Source organism: Mugil cephalus, chromosome 16, assembly GCF_022458985.1.
Source record: "Mugil cephalus isolate CIBA_MC_2020 chromosome 16, CIBA_Mcephalus_1.1, whole genome shotgun sequence".
NCBI lineage: Eukaryota > Metazoa > Chordata > Actinopteri > Mugiliformes > Mugilidae > Mugil > Mugil cephalus.
The window spans coordinates 15,550,617-15,572,642 of NC_061785.1; the positions used below are offsets into that span (position 1 = coordinate 15,550,617).

The 22,026-nt window shown below is 43.0% G+C and overlaps 1 protein-coding gene across 2 annotated transcripts in view; it reads left to right on the top strand.

Moving 5' to 3' along the window:
• Positions 1-21,904, top strand: part of si:dkey-191m6.4 (rho GTPase-activating protein 22) — a 33,210-nt gene extending 11,306 nt beyond the window's left edge. The window contains exons 3-10 of one of the 2 annotated variants that reach the window (XM_047608432.1): positions 1,605-1,692; positions 12,104-12,232; positions 15,907-16,114; positions 16,204-16,336; positions 16,411-16,484; positions 16,622-16,743; positions 16,932-17,958; positions 18,270-21,904. In XM_047608432.1, the coding sequence (XP_047464388.1) occupies positions 1,605-1,692; positions 12,104-12,232; positions 15,907-16,114; positions 16,204-16,336; positions 16,411-16,484; positions 16,622-16,743; positions 16,932-17,958; positions 18,270-18,492 (2,004 nt within the window). In that variant the 3' untranslated portion in view covers positions 18,493-21,904. Of the gene's footprint in view, positions 1-1,604; positions 1,693-7,342; positions 8,170-12,103; positions 12,233-15,906; positions 16,115-16,203; positions 16,337-16,410; positions 16,485-16,621; positions 16,744-16,931; positions 17,959-18,269 lie in introns of those variants that run through there. The other variant, XM_047608433.1, reaches the window with a different exon arrangement.
• Positions 21,905-22,026: the final 122 nt, after the last annotated feature.

Sequence of the window (22,026 nt, forward strand, 5' to 3'; positions counted from 1 at the left end):
AGCTATTAGCTTAGCTTAGCGACAACATTTACCAGTGAGTGCGATGTGGTCGGCTTCTGTCGCTGCTCTGACTTGTATCCACTTGTGCCACTGATTAATATCTGAGGAGACATCTGTTTAAAGACTTGATCCTGTATTAAACAACAGGAGTTTGAGGTGTTTATGTGCCACATTTTTGGGCCTCTGCACATGGTATCAATCAATGGCAGAGGGGAAACGTCTGTGTTTAGCGGTGCCCTAGCTGCTCTGGCACTGCTGGAGAATGTTGGCAAAATGAGACGGAAGCAAAAAAAAATGAGCCTTCAGAGGCCGGGTCTGGTGTTCTGGTCCGGGATGATTGGAATTAATGTGCATACCAGGTTAAAGTAGGTGTGTCCGCGCACAGCTGCTTGGAGCCTCGTGCATATATATGCGGTTTCATCATAAGTAGCTAAATCACACTAAAGGACAAAGTGTGCTATCTATTATATTCCACTTGCGAGTGTGATTTGTGTTCTTTGGTTGTATTTTCTTATTCATTCATCCCTGGCCAGCTACTCGTGTTATTCTGAGCACATAGCACCCTTGGGACACCCGTCCTGCCCTGCCCCTGCGCTCCATCCATCCGCAGCTTCCACCTCTTCCATTTGTTGCCATGGCGACTAATGCTGGCGACAGCCCGGCCCCCCAACCCCCCACCCCCCACCCCCAGGCTGAGGCGCTTTGGCAGACTCCTCTGCCTGTTTGATGGAGGATGCCAGTGCGGAGATTAACGGGGCCGACCTGGAGACGCTGGCATCCCTTCACAGCTCGCTTGGCCTCGGTTCTCTGGGCTAAATGGGTATTGATCCGGATAATGTATTCTAATAATCTGTGCGGGTCCCTGTTCAATCACAGGAGTAGCTGCTTAAAATTTTAGAGGGGTTAAAAGGTGAGTAATAAGAGGGGAGGAAGGGAGGAAGGAAGGACAAGGGCATAACAGAACGTAGGAAGTGAGATGAGTTAGAAAGATAAAATATCCGACTGCCCTTCCACTATTGCAGCAGTGCTTACGTTTGACTGTTCATCCAGTGTGTGGAAATACTTGACTGAAGATGAAGCTCATACTACCGTGACATGCAAAATATGTAAGTCAGCCCTGAAATACAATAGAAGTATTAATGCAATAGACATCTGATAAGGCATCTGCCAACGCTAGCAGAGCATCAGTCCAAATCGTCTAGACAGCAGTTAATTAAAGACTTGCAAGACTTGCTGCAAATCAACAATTTTCTGATTAATCTGAATTTCATTATAACATTTATCAGACCTTTAACTGCAGTACACGGAGACGCCTTCAGAGAGATTTTTTATTTTATTTCTAAAGCTAAACTATCCCATCTACACTGCGGAGTACTGTTAAATGCAAGTGATAGGTCAACAATATACACTCACCAGACACTTTATTAGGTACACCTTGCCAGTATAAGGTTGGACCATCCTTTGCCTTTAGAACTGCTTTAATTCTTCGTGGCATGCTTTCGACAAGTAGTTGGAAACGTTCCTCAGAGATTGTGATGTGATTTTGGTCCATATTGACATGACCAGTTTTACAAACACTAAGTATTCTTCTCTGTGTGTCCTAGGGCTGCATACAACTGCAGGGATGCCAGGTCAACGAGCTCACGGCTAACCCGGACGAACCAGGGAGACACTTATTTGAGATCGTACCAGGTAAGACCTTCTCAGATATCACATATAAATGAAAGGAAGGAATCTGGTGAATCAGTGGCCACATTTATCTGGACATGAGTTTTTTAACCTGCTAGAAATAATTCTGATCAGAGACTCCAACCTAACTGTTAATGTGGAAAAAATGATCAGATAAGACAAAGATGATGAAATGCACAAAACATCTGTCTGATAGTCACTGTGGAGTATCAAATCTACCTGACATACAAGATAATAGTTTTTATGCCCAAATGTTACTGACGGCAAAGGATTTATGCAGTAGAAGGTGAAAAAGACAGACCTACATCTTCTTCCATCTTTACAAATTCTTGTTCAGACTATGTGTTTTGTCAGGTCTGTGAATTTATGCGTCTGGTGAACTTGTTTAACGAAGTTCATCATAGGGCTGGGCAGTATACTGGTATTTTTTTTTTGTCCCTGAAAGTGTCCCTGATAAAAAATATTGCGCACAGACTACAATTATTACGGTAGTCGGTCGTGCTGCTATTGACATTACAGACGTAGCAGGTTAAATATGTATAAATATGAATGAATATGTCAAGTTAAATGAAACTGCAATTGTCTACGATTCTTCATTTCATCTTGTTTTTTTTGTTTGTTTTGTTTTTTTTATCTCCGAGCTGTAAATGTCCCTGGGCCATGCAAACTTGTTTTACTTCTAGTGTAGGATTATTCTACAATAGTCACTCATCATCACAGTAAAATAATCTATCCTTAGTCAATCTACTGCATTAATTCCTCTCTCAGTCATTACAAAATGTTGTGAACACGTGTTTGTGATTATAAAGATACTATTATTCTGATTATTGGTGTAATACTGATGGCCATGTAAACATAGCAACAGACTGGTTTATATCTCATTGCAAACCATAATAAATCTTGTAAAATGCTCAGTATATAGTTCCTATTCTACATTCAAACAGCAGAGAGCGCTATCATCTTAGCTCCTCGTGTCACGTCTCCTGACCTGGTGGCCTGGAGAAACATCAGCCTTCAGCATTTCATTTCTAGGGTGTGAGCGTACCATGAAATAAATTAAATAAAAAACTAAATATCCTGTCCCTCTGATAGCATCATCCAGCTCAGACTGTAGATTTCAGGACATTAGTGAGCAGTCATGCTTCACACCAGGATCTTTGCCTGCGGCCAAATGGTATGCTTAGATTGACCTCACATCAATCAATACAACACCTCTATATGTTTGTCTTGAAGGTTACATTTATCTCTGTGAGTACTTAACCCTTTGTGGGATATTATACATTATACACAAGGACAGCTTTGTCTCATCATGCCTAAACTGCATATTGGAAAAAATCATTTATATATGCACAAACCTCCCAACACCAACTTTAACCTCAAAATCAAGTCCTTCACTTTACATCACAAGACACCCGAGTAATGGTTTAGCTCAGAATATCACTCATTTTGCGTGTGTTTGCTCGTGGTCTCTTCTTGTGTTTAGAATGGCTGACAGGCTTGTGAGTCTCTGTGTGTTTTGTTTATGGCCAGTCAACATTGCAGGGGAGTGTGAAGCCCAGCGCACCCTCAGGCAGGAGAGGGGAGTGAGGGAAGGTCAGATGAAAAGTGCAGACAGCTGGAGAGCAAAGCAAGTCAGCCGGGAGAAAATACACAGTAAAAAGACAGGTAGGACGGGAGGAGGCAGGTTAAATCAGATGCTCTTCGGTCAGCCTAGACGTTAAGATTCTATCAGTGCGTGCGACTTCTTTACTGTTTCAATCCCTGCGTGTAACAACCGGATGCAGACTACATTTGATGTTTGTACAGTATTAGATTTATTCACTCCTCGGGGGAGAAACACACGAGTTGTTCTGCTCCTTCTCTCTCCAGTCTGTAATCAGCTTAGAGTGATGAAGGCTTTACTCGCCCCTGTTGTATGAAATGAATAGACTCGGAGGTTTTAGACTGTACGTTGTGCCAGAGTAACTCTTGGAGGAAGCTGGAGCTGAAAGCAATCATTACGGTGTCTGGTCACGTCTGCAGCCGGTTTCACTGAACGGTACCGCGTATTCCTTACACGAGTGTCGCCTTCAAAAGGCGACATGTGAGCTTGTGGTAATGGCATGCAAAGTTGCATACTGAAAAAAAAAAAACTTTAAGTGGCATCATCAACCGTAAACAGGAAGATACAAGAAAATACAGGAAGAAACTGTCAGTGGTGTGGTGACAAGAGACCATAGAATTTAAATAACAGTTGTGGTGACAACAGACAAAAGAATCTTTGCCTTGTTGAACTCAAACAACATCCAATGGGTGCATCTGATACAGTTGACGGGCATATGAGGTACTTTGGTCCCTACCACCAAATTCACCATGCTGATAACAGGGCTGGAGTTTTAATGGTGTTGGGGAAACTTAAAAGGTGGTTTAGGCTTCTGGGTCAATTTGACGCCAAAGCTACAGCAACAGCCCAGATTCTTATACAGACTCTAGTGCCATAGCCTGGGAGGCACCTTCCCAGAATTGTAACTACACGCCGCGGTCACGCACACTGTAAGAGTTGGTATTGGTCCGCTTGGTATTAGCGTGTTTCTGCTTTAGTATTTCCAGCTGCCTCTCCATCTCCGCAATTTCCAAATTGATTGTTTTGGATGAATAAAGATGGCCAATGTCGAGAAAAGGTTGGGCTTTTTCCGAGAAGATTTCATGCTCTTGGAGGTAAACCTTCTAAATAAGTTTAGCTCCTAGAGAAAAAGAATAAGAGTGCACGGCATTTGTTGTGCTGCGTGAATTAAAATAATCACTTTGTCTTTCTATGAATCATGCACAGTATTAGCCGACATGAAAGAACAGCTTGGCCAGTGTAAAAAAGAAATCCATCTCTAATGAATCCCTTCATACATGGTCTTCTCTCTCTAAGTATTTGGGCAGTTTGCAACCCCTACTTCATGTGCGGTTAGCCCAAACGGCTACCATCTAATGGCAGTACATGGTGTACTGTATTCGCTCTAAAGCAGTTGATGGAAAGGTGCCTAAGTAACATTTTGTTTCTTCCTTTCAACATTTCAGAAGTTTCCTTCAAATTTTCTTGACAGTTTGAAGAAAACCCAGGTATTTGTTCCCTTTGCACACAGTAATAATAATATTCTGATTATCATACTGGTTTAAGGGTTTGCTTGATTTGCCTGGAGAACAATTGTTTTCTGAAGGGCATCATTTTATATGTATTGATTGCATGTTTCATGTTTCACTACAGAAATGGCATAAAAACGAGTCATCTAAGGGGAGAGACAAGCTAGCTCCGGCTGATTATGACTCCCAGGCCGACTAAACCCCCAGTATGGGCTCCGATAAGCCCAGAGATGAAAGTGGAGATTTTCCCATCAGTGTTGATAAATCATCCGCTGGCTTTCTCTCATTCCCAGTACTCCTTTGTCTGCTGTAATAGTGGCCACATCTTTCAAATGAGACCAGGGACACTGGCTGTTCATCTGGGTCACGCCATTGACCGATAGATTCTGCTTTGGTAAGACTGTGTGTGTGTCCAGCCAGAGGGTAGATATATTGGTCATGCTTATTGTGTAGATATGGAGTGGCCTATCCTGTTGGAAAAGGTAGATACAAGGCGGATAGGAGTGACAGATTGTTAAACCTCATGGACGCATTCTGATAGAATAAGAACGGTTGAAAAATGTGAAATCACCATGCAGTATCTCAAGGTCATAGCAAGTATAAAACCCTACGCTCATTTATCCTGCCCCTGTGCTGACATCCTTTTTCCTAAATGTTATTTAATGGCAACAGCAGCGCAAAATTCCTTCTGGCATTTGACCGAATAACATCAAGCATGCATGTGATTAAAAATTGGACTCCCCACCATGTTTTATTTTATTTTTTAATCAGTATGTACTGCAGACTGGGCAAGCAGCGCTGCCAAACAAAACTGATTGAACAGTCATGTGCCTGAGTATGAAGTGGGCTCGTCTCAAAGCCTGTAGGCTAGGAAGCAAATAATTGGCTACTTTAAAAATATATTCTTTGTATTAAATGGCTGACTGAAGGCTATAAGCCTTCTGTGGTGGTTGTGCGAAGCAGTTATAAGCCATCAGACAACAGCGCGCACACAGAGGACACACATAGGCCTGTGCAAACGTGACAGCTTTTGCCCATTCATTCTTGTGGTCTAGCCGTTTAGGCATCCACCCATGAACAATACACACTCGGGACTTTTCTGTAGCAAGAAGCAATAACAAACCCTCATTACGGTTCAGAGTTCTGTTTTCTGATCTGAAGCACAAGAACGGCTACTGTTAGCTTTAGCCTTTGACCTCTGTGGCATTAACACAGCTTATGTGTCAACCTTTGCTATAGGTCAACTTCGCACATCACATTAATATGGAAGTTTTAAAGGAAAACGTCAGTGGGAATGCACTGAAAGAGAGTGGTTTAATACACTTACTGGCTTTCTTCCCAAGAACTAAATGAGAAGTCGTTACACAAAATTTGCAGCTAGACCTGGCAAGCAATTAGCTTAGCCTAGCTTAAAACTCTAGAGAAACCGCTGACATACAAACTTAACAAAGGAGATTGCATTGCGTTAGTTAATGTTATTAAAGTGCTGATAAGAATTTTACTTCTTTTTTGGCACTTGTGGACAAAGTTAAATTCAGATTTCACACTGCGTACAGTCTTTATGCTAATCTCAGCTAATCACATGCTCTAGTTTCATTTGTCCATAAACAGTATAACAGAACTGCATATAGCAACAGTTTGTGAACTACCTTCTGAAGACTTGAGTTCTTGCCAGGATGGAGTTAGAGAAACTGAGGACACTAGAACCCGTACAAAATGTTGCCGACTTGTCAATGACAAGAAATCAGTTTCCTAAGACACAACCCATTTTATTATCCTTTTTACTCCAAATGTGACCATAATTTATAAACTCTGTATTGAAGCCTTGAAACTAGAAACTGAGACCACAAACTTGCTATGAATGAGAAAGAAAACTAAATTAAGGCACGTCATTTGGGCTTCATTATATTGATCTGGATGTCCACTTTATTCACCATCAAGGTACTCGTAGTAGTCTTGACTCTCAAAAAACAAAAGCTCTATTCACATGGGATTAGTTTTACCGGAGGACATCCTGTGATTCAAACATAGCCCCCAACAACTGAGTTTCATGTGGCGCATTCACACTGAGTTTTACTCTGATTTACCTTCCATTGTTGTGGCTCTGCTACTTTCCGTCACACTCCAGTTTTCATTACTTTGCAAATTATTGCATCCTTCATAATTCTTAAGTGTCAAGAGGCAGAAAAAACCGCAAATCAAACAAAACAAAAACTCACCCCTAAATGTGATGTTGTTTTGCAGTGGATTATTTTTATCAGAGGACCTCTGTGTTATGAGAATTATGAAGGTCATTTGCGGTGTTATTTTTACATTACAAATCACAGACGTGGACAATTCGCACAGGATTAAGATCACAGACTACCTCTGTGATTATTACAACTTACCAGAAGTCCCAAGGTAAAACTAATCCCATGCAAATAGGGCTAAGGACTCGTTTTTATAAAACATCACACTTCTTTGTTTCATTCATTTTATTACTTGCAATTGTCCAGCATTATTGTGTTTGTGTATATATTGTCATTTAATACGTTTATCTGAAGCTAAGGAGAGGATCAGAGGAACACTTGTTTTAAAGTTTTATTACCATGGTCCAGTTTGTGTTTTTTTGAATGAACTGCTGAACTGCTAGTTTATTTCTCAAAACTACATGGATAGTCCGTAATGAGCTTAAAAGGCATTTTCAAGATGAGAAGAATTGCTCACACTTCTTGTGAAATGCTGAATTTTATGTTGCCGAATGTGTCTAGTAAAGCATATCATATATACTTTCCAGACTGGTTATGGGCTAAATCACTGTTTTTTGAAATCTTGTACAGGTCTGTATGAGACCTGACTAAGAATCCAAAGTCTCATACTGATTGGCATTGTCTGTTTTCCCTGGGTGTGTATATGAGTTTGTTTGACAAAGACTGGAGGACAGCCCATCTCACAGTTACTGCACACACACTCGGAGAGAAGGACACGCAGAGAGAGAGAGCCTTGTTACACTCCTCCTCAGGGATTTGCTTCTCCCCAGGGGGGCCGAGGGAACGGACCTGCTGCCCACACTGCTGAATGAGAGAGACGGGAAGAAAAGAGTGAATGAAAGGGCAGGCTAAACGAGTGAGAAGTAAGAAGCGGGGCTCGTTTGACGGGGTTTAGTTTCCGCTGGCATCGAGCATGATTCACTGGCAGGTTCTGGTCGTTGGTGCTACCTGCGTACTGATCTGCTTCCAAACGCCCTCTGTGGAGGTGGTGGTGGGCCCGCCGCCTCTTCATGCTGCAGCTTTAGGCCAGAGCCAGTCGCTGCTCCAGCCCGCGCCGCTCACTCAGACATGGGGCCGGTCTGCTGCAAGCCGGACAGACTGAAGAAACAACATCTCCAAGGTAACGGGAAACAGATGCTGGAGAGTTTTTACAAGTGTAGTGGAGACTGGCGTGGAGCGGCTGAGTGGCTTTGAGATTTGCAGCATGTTTAGAGCTCTTATTTACTGCTTTTTTCTTTTTTCTTTTTTTTTTGCTGAGAGTGAAGGTAATGACTCTTGTCTTGTTCCTGTTGCTAACACTTAACAAGATATTACTTTAAAGGATAAGTTCAATAACTGTATGAAAAGCTTTGCTGCAAAAGTAGTGTTGCCAATTTCTGTCCATCAATCTACATTATTTATATTTTAATCAGTACAACACAGAATGGTACCATATACTGGTACAGTGTTGCCGTCCTTCATTGTGTTTGGACTGCGAGCTTCATGTACGGTAGAAATATTGTGGTGGGGGCTTGTTGTGTCCACAGCTGGGCATGCTGGACAGAAAACATGACACTTGATCTCAAATGGAGCAACAAGGTCATGTGTGTTTTTGCCAGATCTGTAACAGCTCATGCTACTTAACATTTATGCCTGTGTGCTGTAGGTACTGTGTATCATGTGATGTATTAATCCAGTCATATCAATAAAGAACTTGGCCTGAAGTACTTGAATGTGCTCACTAAAGCACAGCCTCAATATATCAACTTTAGCCGAATACGTCAAGAAAATGTTTGCTTTATTTATGGTAGTAAGAAGAGAAGCGTAACAGCAATATCTCTTCCAAAGAACACAGCTAATGAATGATGAGGAGCGAAGGCAAGCAGCCTGTCTAGCTGTGTTCTGTGCAAGTAATTCCCCGTAGCACAGCTAAACTTCAAAACTGAAATGTAATAGCTTGTAGTTTTAAGGCATGTTGCGCCACAATTATGGTGGTTAACTGGATATTCGGCTAAACCTTAGAGAGGTTGGCTAATTCTCTGTTTTTAGGCAAGGTTGATTTCCAGGAATGTTAGCATGGGGCAAAGGCTTGAGTAATAAGAAAATAGCTGTCTGGTTACATTACTGTTTGAATGACTAACTGTTTATGCTCCAAGTTTTAACTTTGTTGCCAACATTAACTACTGCTGCTCGTATATTCAGTGGTTTTGTTCAACTTGTGATGAGGATAAGGATAAGATAAGCTAACTTTAAGCTAGCTGTGAGTAAATGCCACCATCATGTCAGCTACCTGCTAATGAAGTACTTCAAAAAAAAAACTTTTCTATTCTATTCTATTTGCTGTTCAGAAATGTATCATATAGAATATCAATAATTCAGGGTTGGTGAATGCTAACGATTATTATGAACCCTAAACTTATCTGGTCATACGAAAACAGGAAAAGTGAAGCCAAAACTACCCAGACTGTCTTGGTAACTGCTTATGAACCTCAAACATGTTCAGAGGTACCTTACCTAAAACGACACTCACTCTGACTACAAGTGTCTGTTTGTATTTTGACTGTCAACTTGATATAAAGATGGATGAACTCTGTGTTATGTGAGCCGTAGGATTTCTGAAGAGCAGCTTTGAAGCTCAATGCTAACGTGCCATTGTTGCCATCTTGGCAGAGTTTGACTACGAGTAACTCAAGGCTTATTCAAAAAAAGTGGGGCGTGAATGAAGACACCAGACACCTAGTGATAGCTAGCTAGCTATGGGAACCCACCCATCATTCAAAGTGGATATACTTTATACAAGCATATTATAATATAACTTACATGGATTATGCAGAAACTCACCACAGTAGGGTTGGCAATAAATGAGGAAATTGGCCATGGAGACCAAACCCGTTATTTGTACCAGGCCGTACATATATTTATTTCTGCAGCAATGGTGACATCAGCATTGAAATGGCTCTTCTTCTGCCCTTAATAATGGGCATTTCTACTCCTTCTCTTCCATTCAACAGGATCTCTAAGCTATGTGACATTTAAGAACTGAAGCAGTATTTCTCTAGGATAGACTGTCATAACCCAGAGGCTTTACGTGCACATGCTGTAAACATTCAATCTTCTAACCGGCTCAAATGTCAGCCTCCACCTGATGGCCATGCGCAGGGACTAAAATCAAATTCATCACACAGACTCCGAGAGGAAAACTCAGTGAAACATGCGTCTGTAAAGCCTGCAGTCAGTGTTATCTTAATTGGCTCCAAAGGGGGTCTTTGTACCTCTTGTCAATCGAGGCTTGGATGTTTCCAGTGGTTCCAGTGACTGCTGGCTATGTTCGGATTGATTTAAGTGGCTCCGTGTGTGTGTGTGTGTGTGTGTGTGTCTCATCAAGGCATGATTTGCTAAAGAGGAAGTATTGGATGTTCCCTGGCTCCTTGATGTCCACGTCTCCTCTCTATAGCTTTTTATCAACCTTTTAATGCGACTCTTTTCCTGCTGCCAGACGGAGGCGCTCATTGAGATTAAATTGAATATATTCATGCGCACACACACACTCTTTGCTGTAAGCGTTCAATTATGATGGCAAAAGTCTCCATTTGGTATTCCCAGACAGTGGAGCACATGTGAAGCGATGTGCCACAGTGTGTTGTTCGTCATGATAGTGTGAGTTTGAAAAGCTGGGTGACAATGGCACTTAGCTTTATAGCACCACTGTTTATATTTGGTTTCCCTCCTCACAGCTAAATGACTGTGGCAACAACACCATCAGAGGCTAATGGCTCGGTCAAACAGGAAAGCTGTGCCATTTTCTCCAAATTACTTAACTGTTTAGCTGAAGAAATCGGTATACACAGAAAAGATTGTTGGGTCACGATGTGTTTACTGTGTGTTTGTGTGTGCTTTTGTAGAGCTCAGTTAAACAGGTTTCACATCGTTTTGCTTTGTGAAAAAAAAACTATACTTACAATTATTTACATTATAATTCTTACTAAAATGGTCACTTTGAAAAGGAGGTCTACATTTATACATACTACAAACTGCTCTGGATCACAGCTTCAGTCATGGTGCAGCATTAAGACTATGCTTTATAGAACAGCAGTGCCATCTAGTGGTGAGAAACTCCTATAACCCACTGACTTTACCCAATGTGACCCAGAGGAAACTAATTGGATGGGGGTTTGTAAGGTTTCCAGGCATTTCATTGAAAGAAATATTCCAGTTTAATTTGCTCAGCACAATTCAGGCATTCATATTTTTATAGTTTTGTTTTCACAAGTGCTATTTATGTGCTATATTTCTGCTCACTATTTAAGAATATGACCATTAAGTTAACTACCGTTGAGCTAAGTACAAAGTAACCACATACTTAAGCGCTTTAAATACAATGGAAATGGACTTATCTTCACTGGGATTTTGACTCTTGTGGTGTCCACTTATTACATAAGGACCCATTTCACTTGTACAATAAAGAGATCCATACAGTTCTCACAGCCCTTAGTGACAGTGTTGAAATTAGCTGTGTCTGTTGTAACACAACACTGTTTGTTGCTTATTACACTGATGTTGCACCAAATTTCCCAACAAAGTTTTAGCCAAAGAACAGGAAAAGATTTCCTCAGTTTTCCTTATGTAATATTCAGTATATCACTTCTCCTTGCCTGCCATCTGAAGATCGAGTTTCCACTAAAAGTCTTCCTACGGTGGTGCTACACAACACTTCTTGTGTTTAGAAGTTGCAGTATTTCAGCAAAATAACAGTTGTGCACATAAATAACTCATTCTCACCTCTGCAACATTTTGTGTCATCTTTTTGGAGCCGATCTTCTTCTAACTTTACTCGCACTTGCAAGGATATTTATGAATCCTGTACAATTTCACAGTAATCATAGGGAAAATTAAGAAAATGTCAATTGCTCCAGCTTTCAGTAATGCTAAAACAAGAAATTATGTTGATAAACTGATATCTAAATCGATGTGTTTCCTAAAAGACTAACTGAAAAATCCTTTCCAGTGATGCCATGATAAAATATTGTCAGCATTTACCCATTCTCTCCTTTCCCATCCGTGTTTGTTCCTCACAGGTGGAACAGGGGATAAGGACCGGACACCCATCAGCCATGAGTCCTTCCTGCTCATGGCGAACTCCCAGACAGACATGGACGACTGGGTCAAGGCCATACGGCGAGTCATCTGGGCGCCGTTTGGAGGAGGTAAAGCCTCACCTTTGAACCAAAACCTCATCCTTGAACTCTTTGGACCACCAACAGGCAACAATTAAAATTCCTGCATCTTCTAATGACATATTATGAAGAATCCGTTATGATATCTGTTCATTTTCAGTAAACGCAGCATACAGCACTTCTGAGGATATCTTATTCAAATTTCTTAATGCCAGTAATGACAGAAAGCATACCTTCCTAAGCCAGGAAGTCTTCATTTCCTCTGTGGCCTGTAGGCACCAGAGAGATCCCAACAATATCTGAAATGAGATCTTGGTGCTGACATAGGAAAACACACAGTCAGTCCACATATCTAGTCTGGGTGCTGTCATGCTGGGGTGTCATCTGCCTCTACTGTGTCTCATTTCTTAGGCCTGAAATTAATTCTCACCCTGATGTCTCTATTCCTGGTATCGAACCAGTGCACCCGACTGGAGAAATGTGATCAGAGTTTGCAGTCAATCTTTTCCACTGTGTCACTGCTGTACTTCACTATCAGCAGACAGGATGTGTCATTTTGTGGTGACTTCATTGAATTTACAAAAACTAACAAGAAAAAAAAGAGAGAAGAAACTCAATGATGATATTCTTTCATCTGTGTAGAACTAACATTATTAGTTCTCACCTTGTCTGCTCTGGATGTCTAACTTGTGTACTTGACACAAGGCCAGAAATATAACCAGGCCTGTCTGGGACATAAGGAGCAGCTGAACAGCAAGGTGTTAGGTTACGAAGGAGCACTACATTAATAGAGGGATACAGCATGACATCACTAGTCTAATTTCAACCCTGATTTTTAATCAGGCAGGTTAATGATCAGACTTCCTGTTAATGATCATTTTATCACTACTTTCATTTTGTGCACCCCTTCATTTTGTGAAGAAATTCCGAAATGGGGTGAAGAAAAAGTTTTCTCGCCAAGACATGACAAAGTCTAATAAATGATGATAAATCAAGACATACATGAAAGACATGTCTATCAAACTTCAGCTCCAATGTAGAGATGTAGAGAGACACAGAGGGCGAAGAACGGTGACTGTAACTTTCCGCCATAAGAAAAGTGTCATTGTTTTGCTGCACGAAGATAGAAAAATAAAACAAATATGACCTAAATAGAGGCAATGTTTAGGTGATAAAACTGAGAAATAAGTCAAATGTTATTTGATTTTAAGGGCACATACATTAGACAACCTCAGGCAAAGCAGTGTAATGATTAAAGCCTTATTACTTGCTTTACTACCTACACAGTAGTTTGTTTAAATCTTAAAAAAAAAAAGCCACAAAGAGGATCTTAATTCAAAAAAGTGCTCATTCAGAGATCATACTGGCAGACAGAAAGACAGAAACTAAACTTTGTCAGATAGGGGCACCGCAAAACACAATGCGTTTTGAGGGGCAGACGCCACATCAATTTCTTTTCATATTGAACCGTTACAGAAATAGTTTAGTCACCATGAGTATTTTAATTACTTCTTTACAAAAGACCACATGTTTATATTTGTATCTAAATGTGAGTGCCAGACACAGACTCCCCCCTCTCTGTGTGGTTCCTTCCACCTGAGAGCAGAAAGTTAACCGCTACTAGCTAGTAAAGCTAACCAATAACATGGATATATTACCACGGTTAGCTGCACAGTAGAATGTTTTTAATACATTCATTTGTTAGTTTTATATAAATTTTATAAATTATAACTTTTAAAAAAGTCCCCCTAGTTAACTTTTGGTGACTTTAGTAGCAGCTGTTAGCCTGTTAGCTGTTAACAGGTAAGTAATTAGGCTGTTGTTAGCTTGTTGCCAGTTAAACCAAAATAGTTTTATTCGTAAAATAAATTTTAAAAAACTAAAACAGATTCTACAACAGAGGAAGTGGGGATAAGGATGTGTTATTTACAAAGTAATTGGATAAAATTTAGCGAACCTGAGAAGAAAGCGTTGTCATTAATTAACTCCTTGTTGCTGTTCAACGTGTTCAATGCAATGCTCAAGTGGGGAAGGAATAAATGAAACCCTCTAAATTATGTCGCATGAATTTAAAGGACTGATGACAAAACCGATGACTTTGGGGGAGGTCCGCCTCGCAATGAGGTGAAAACTTTTGACAGTGTGTTGATCTGTGAAGTGGTTACCTCACTGTGGCTCCTCGTATTTCCAGCCTCCCTTCTCGGATTCCCACGCGGATCCGCAGGCTGGAGGGTGTCCGTCTAGTCCAGAATAGATCTGTCGCCAACTTATAGACCCGTCGTTAACAGCAGCTCTGCGGTCACAGCAGACTGACCCCCGGGTCTGCGGACAAGTTTCTCTCCTGTCCTTCTGCTGCTTTGCGCCCAGACTCCTGCGTCACCTTTGCCGCGACTTTGTTGCTCGTTTTTGCTGAGCAGGACGTTTTTATTGTTATATATATAAACGCAGGATTTATTTCCTAGCTTCAGAATCAAATGCCTGAACCGGAATGGATGAACTTGGTGAAATGTGGGCTGGGGGTGTTTGAAAAAAGCTCCCTGGCGCTGTGCGGCTCCTGTTCCATGAATTACCACGATTACTGTGAGCTGATAGCCAGCTGCGACTGCTGCAGCCAATCAACAGGTAACCGGAAGTAGTCAATTAACCACGCGGGATCATTAACACGACGAGGTAGTGGCTGTATAGGTTTGTCATAACGTGAGTGTTTCATTGGTTGAGTCCGATGGCAAAACTGGGTGTTGCGTTTTGTGATGGATTTGTTGTTTACGGGTTGTAACGTGTACATACAGTCAAAGGTTGTAACAGTCACTGTGTGATCACGTGAAAGACAGTGTCCAGCTGCAAACATGGCTATTCAGATGCCCTCACTGGTGTTCCTTGGTGAGGAAAGCCAAGCAGTAGCATGCAACGGTTTGTGCAATGGCATTATTTTCAGTTGATCGTCCGTTGGTTCTGAGACACATAAATAAACAGTGACCTTAGCCCCTAATATTTGTGCATGTTAGATGATTCCAAAGGGGACAAACTGCCTTATTTAGAAACGAGACGTCGCTTGACATTTTTGTCTCCGCTTCAAAATTGGAGGCCTGTTGCTGTGGCTACACCGTATGTCACAATGGCAAAACAAAGCATGCGGCCTATTTTTATAGTCCAGAGATACTTAGACCAGAATATACACCGACCAGCACAGCATTATGACCACGTGCCTAATATCGTGCGGGTCTCCTTTATGCCTCCAAAACAGTTGTGACTCGTCAGAGAATGGACATGGGTCTTCTGAGAGTGTCCTGTGGAGTCTGGCAACGGAATGTTGTTAGACGGGGTCTTTGGGTCCAAGGGTTTGAGGGGAGGGGCCTTTGTGGATCATCCCACAGACCTTGCAGTGTTTTTCATACTTTTTTGAGTTGTTCCTAAACTGTTTTTTGGGTGTGTGTCTCTATCAGGCTGCATCCTGCTGGGGATGGCTGCTGCCATCAATTGTCATTACTATGGGGTCGGGGTGTCTGGTCTGGTCTAGGTGGATGGTACATGTCTAAGTAACATCCACACAAATACCAGATCCAGGTTTCCCTGCAGAATATTGTATTGCCTCGAGATGGCCTCTCAGTGGTCATAATGTTATGCCTGATCGCTGTATGACGTTCATAAGTTCATGATACGCAACAAATGCAAACAAATGCCTTTACACTTTATGTTTCCTCCAGGCATATTTGGCCAGCGTCTAGAGGACACAGTACAGTATGAGAAGAAGTTTGGCCCCCGCCTGGCGCCCCTGCTGGTGGAACAGTGTGTGGACTTCATCAGAGAGAGGGGTCTGGATGAGGAGGGTCTGTTTCGGATGCCCGGGCAGGCCAATCTGGTCAAAGACCTGCAAGAGGCCTTCGACTGTGGGGACAAGCCTCAGTTTGACAGGTAGAGTGAGGGGGTTTACATGAGAGAAAGAGATGTAGTTGGAGTTTCACTATTACAGCGCTGATTCACTTTATTGTACAAACTTGCAGTAACACAGACGTCCACACAGTGGCATCCTTGCTGAAGTTGTACCTGCGAGAGTTGCCTGAACCCGTTATCCCTTTCTCCAAATATGAAGACTTTCTAACCTGTGCACAGCTTTTGGCCAAAGATGAGGAGGAGGTATGTTTGGTTCACTGTTTTTTTGTGTCACTTGAGTGTGTTGTGGACAGTGACAATGAATTGTCTTACATCAGGGGGTCCAGGAGCTTGGAAAGCAAGTAAGCACTCTACCTCTACCGAACTACAATCTCCTCAAGTACATATGCAAGTAAGTCTACATCAGTTTGTTTCCTCTTGATGTTGAATCCCAAACCAGATGACGTTTGTGTGATATTTTTGGCGCGTTTTTGTAGTTTGAGAAAATGATATCATGCTCTGTTGTTTGACTTCATAACCTCTCTTTAGATTCCTTGATGAAGTACAGTCCCACTGTAATGAGAACAAGATGAGTGTCCAGAACCTCGCCACAGTATTTGGACCAAATATACTCAGACCCAAGATGGAGGACCCAGTCACTATCATGGAAGGTACTGGAAAATCATATGGTTAATTCATGCTACAAGCTAACTAATATAGTCATTTGAACAACACAATACATACTATTAGTAGTATTAGTACTAAATACTGTATATGTTGTATTGTATATGCAGATCAAACTGAGGTTATTCTTTTATGGGTAATGATTTTCCATCTGAACATGTTCCATATTGTCTAGGAACCTCTCTGGTCCAGCACCTCATGACAGTCCTCATTAGGGAACACAACCGTTTGTACTCAGGAAGGGACCAGGAAGGACCTGCTCTTCCCCAAACTGAGATCCCCGTGCAGGGACATCAGCTCCAACACCGCAGCCTGGGAGCCTGGATCTCCGAAGAGGACCTGCAGAGCTGCCCCATCTCCAACCCCGACCAAGAAATGCACAGCAGCGCCTCGTCTCTGGACGCCAAACTGTGCGCGGCCGTCACTCCCACCCAGACCCCCAACCCAAACCCAGGACCAAAACTGGGGTCTTCGTCAGGAAAGGGAGAGACGGTGGTCAGCCCAAGTAAACAAGCCAAGGCCCTGCCTTCCTGGAAGTACTCGTTCAAAAGCTCCTCGGCGCCTCGTTCCCAGCCGCAAGCAAAGCAAAGCAGCAGTGGCGGCTCGGTGGCAGACTCAACCAGTCTGTCTTCTGGTGGTGGAGGAGGCGGAGGTGGAAGCGGAAGTGGGGGCAACTGGCTAATGAACGGTTTGTCCTCCTTGCGGGGACACCGGCGCACATCTTCAGGTGAGCGCTCCGCCCGTGACCGCGACTCCACCGGCTCCTCCCAGAGACTGTCCACCTACGACAACGTCACCTCCTCGTCCAGCATGGGCAGCGTCCCGAGCGTGTCCAGCACGCCGTGGTCCACCTCCTCCTGCGAGATCTCCGTCCCCGACTCCGGAAGCGAGCCCTCAGCGCAGCCGAGCTGCGCGGGCGGCGTGGAGGGCGGGGAGAAGGGGGAGTGGATGGAAAGACCGAGGGACAGGGACGGGGGGATGACGACCGAGCCGAGCTCCGAGCAGGACAGCTGCGAGGCCATGGAGCTGTGCAGCAGCAGCGCAGCCTGCAGCGAGAACGGGAACGCGGCGGCGGCCGGGGTGCCGTCGATTATCATGTCCGAAGACGGAGATGGAACGAACCTGACGCTGAGCAGTCTGGTGGAGGGACTGAAGGACGAGTTGAGAAAACAGAAGACCACGTATGAGGCCAGGATCCAAAAGTAAGTCTATGTAAAGAGGCTGTTAAACTTAACCATGTAGATTTTCTCATTGTGTTGACTGTCTAAGAACACCAGGTATAACTTTTGTGATGTGTCCTTGCTTTTACCAGATCACAGTTTGTGTAGTACTTCCCTATAGCTAGGGCACCAGTGAGAGAAATAAACAATATGTCCTTAGTTTTTGACCTTAGATGAGGTTAAGCTCCCAGAAGTACAGTATCATCTTTTGTCTAGACCCAGCACGACTGAATCCTCTCACGGGTTCAGGGTTGTTAACGTTAATCACCTCCTTTCTCGCTGCCTCCCCTCAGGCTGGAAGAGTCCAGCGTGGCTCTGTGCGCCCAGATGCAGCGTTTGGAACAAGAGATGGAGCAGGAAAGGAAGAAGCAGCGCATGCTGGAGATCAAGCTGCGGAACTCCGAGCGGGCGCGGGAGGATGCGGAGAACCGCAACCGCCTGCTGGAGAAGGAGATGGAGGACTTCTTCTCCACGCTGGGGGATCTGGCCCTGGGTGCGAGGACTAGCGACATTTGATATCAACGTGGCTTCTCATCTGTCCGGGGCCCCAAACGCTGTGGCCGTCAGCGGGGTTTATGTTTTGAGGGGCTGGGTGTCTTTTAAGGGCTCGGGTCCTCCTCGGTGCGTCAGGACGTTCCTTCAGAAGAAGGCAAGAAAATAAAAGGAACCGAACTTGTACACGTTCAGGACAACCTCAAAGGAAATATGAAATACAGTGTGGAGCTGACAAAGGAAAGGAAGCTAAAGTCAAACTAGGACTGACTGTGTGGTCCTTTTCACTTAGCAACGAGCGGTCTTACTTTCCCACGCATGCTTGAAACTGAACACTGAGAAGGTGGTTGTCCTGTGAACACACTCCATGTGAAGGGTTTGCCCTGTGAAGGCAGTATTTTAAAACGTTCAGGTGCCTCTTCATGACTGGTGGGACATTCTCCGTACTGGAGAGAGCACTGACTTCTACAACCACTACTTTCCGAGGACGTTAAGTGAATGGTTTTTTGTGCTGAAATTGTAAGCCTTGCTAGACACGTAAATGTTGAATGCAGACAGCTGACTGATGCTTTTCCTTCAGTGATATTTATCTTAAAGCAATAGTTTGACATTCTGGGAAATACATGAATTTGCCTTCTTGCAAGAAGTTAGAGGAGTTTGAAACTACTTTTAAGTCCGTATCAAGTGGCAGTAGGTTGGAAAGTGAGGCAATAGGAAGTACCGCAGTTCCTCAAATGTCCACTTGGGGGTGACTTTGTATATAACGCAATTGTTTAAATTATATCAACAATTGAAAGTTATGCAAAAATAATGGTGTGGTCGCCTCTGAGTGACTCCCAAGTTGTTAGCCGTCTGTCTAAACATCACCCATCCAATTCAGCTCCGCCTCTTTTACCTTTTTTGGCAATTCCACCACAATGAGCTTCAGGACCGCTCCTCAGGAATTGACGCTACAAAGGGTTAATCAATGTGTACATGCAGTCGGTGATCAAATAAGAAGCTCTAACTAACAGGTGGTTCGTCTAGCTCGACAAGATCAAGACTCCAGCAGCACTTGTAGTACAGGGAACAACTTTAGTAGACGTTTTGGCTTGAGCCCCTCATCAGGGTCTAAAAGAAGTTGTTTGAAAAAGGCCAGCAAGTGCTTCTGGAGTCTTGACCTGTTTGTATTTCTCATCCACACCACAGATTGTATTAAATAATACGCGTCTCTACTCCCTAATCCCAGACTCACTCACAACCGTTAGTCATCATGATGTCGCCTCCTGTTTCTGTAGCGTCAAATAACGAAAACGAAATGCATGACTGAAATCATGCTTGAAAAAATATTATTTGATGCCTTTCTAGTTCTAGTTTGGCCCGAGTCTCAACCACTTACATGGAGGAGGTGGACTATGTGACCTATACTGCAGCCAGTCACCAGGGGGAGCTCCACCTGCTTTGATATCACTTTGGAAGAGTTGTCATGACATCCATTTTTTATATATATACAGTCTATGCTCAATTTCTTCTTTAGCTTAGCTTAACAACAATTCATGGAGAAAGCATCTTAGCAGCTTAGTTCTGCTCAAACGCAAAACACCCATATAATACGGTCACTAATCAACATGTTAATATCACAAAAAACAAAATGTAAAATGTACAAGTGGTGTCTCTCACAGAATGCGGCCATTTCTTCACGCTAACCCAAGCTAGCTGGCTCTAGCTTTAGTGTATATAGGGGTGTCAGTTTCCTTATTCCTCTCAACACTCAACAAGAAAGCAAATAACCGCAGTCTCTCAAAATGTCAAGCAGTTTCCTATGAAGCCAGGTGAGTTCAGCCCGTAGTGGAAGCTAGCAAAGCTAACTGCTTTGGTTTGGTCCAGGCTTTGCCGTTCTTTGCAATGAGGCGTTGCTACACGTCGTCTTGAAGATGTGAGCTCAGGACGCCACGGGAATCACAGCTCAAACATCTCCAGACCCCGGCAAATGAGAGGATTTCAGTGGCTAGTTGCCACTAGTTGTAAGTATTTTTGCGTAAAAAGGGTGAACTGACTCTTAACTACAGCGGCGGCTTCAGCAGAGGTTCCCCCACTTGCATTTATCCTCCTCCACATTTGTACTTCAGGCATTTTTTTTTTGTGTGTGTAGTGATAAACTGTAGAATTTGTATATCCCACCACGTATGCAGGTGAAAAAGTAATAGATTTTTGGGTGGAGGAACCCGACGCGGTGACTGGCGGGACTTCTGCCGTAGCTGCCTCTGAACTCTTCGTCGTCCTCAGGCCCTTCCAGTGCCTCTCCCGACAACATCCGCGCGATTTCCAAGTCCATTCGATGGCAACGCCCGTGTCTTCGGTTTCACTCCGGTCCTCACTGACACCACAACACCTTTAATGTACAGATAATACGACAGGGACAACAGAACAAACTCCTCGAGCATTTTCAGTTTAGCACATGCTGCCTAGCACACCGGACAGGCCATTTACAGGTCACACACACACACACACACACACACACACAAAACCAAAGCTGGACCGCCTCAGCTGTTCGCTCACTACACACCAGAATGGCCTGCCTGGAAGCCATGTTGATTTTGGCACATGAAGCTGAACACTGCCCTCAAAGAAACAATGGAGTTTCCTGATTGTGCCTTCAGGGAAGTGTTTTTTTTTTTTTTTTTAATAGGAAAAATGTAGTGTTGCTTGCTTGTCCGGAGATGTAGTGCATATATTATACACCCAGTGGCTGCGTTGTTTTTCTTAATAATAATAATTATACGGAACAAACTGCTGATGCTGATGAATCCTTAGAAGGTGCCAATTCTTGTGAAAGTGAATCGTGAATTGAATGGAAGTTTCTTTGCATTAAGAATGTATCCTCGTAGTGAATGTAATGTGTTGTTGATGAAACCAGCCCATTGGGGGGGGAAAAAATAATAATCTAAATGGTTAACAAAGGAAACGAACGACTCCAGGTAGTTACGGATGCGTTTCTCTGAGTACGAATCTGGTCTGTTGCAAACTGACTGTACTTTTGGTTTGTTTCCAGGAACAAAAACATGAGATGTGCAGATATCGGTTTAGTGAGAATTGCATGTGGTTACATTACCGAAAATGTCTTTTTAATCAAGCAGAGCATTTCTTAAAGGGCCCCATGAGCAGCATAACTAGAAGGAGACGTTTGACACTGTTTTATAGAGAACAAAAAGACAATGTTGTTATATTCTTTTGCACAGGTTTACAAGGGTAGTTGTCCTTTTATGAACTGATCACTCTACGCAGTCCGAACTATAATGAGAGCAGGTTGTTTGATTCCAACAGACATATATTTTCCTCTTGTATGTCTCATGACTAAATGTTTATTGCTCTGCTGATCATCTGTGGTGCTTATTTATTATGGATTTCCACTATTGTAATGAATGGCCGTGTACGGGAATAAAGGTGACAAAGATCACGTGTGGGACGGACTTGAGTTCTTGGAGGATCTGATGTCAATTTGATTGAAGGCCTCATAACAGTGACAAAAAGATTAGGGGTGTTGGCAACTGGTCAAAAAAAAAAAAAAAAAAAAAGAGC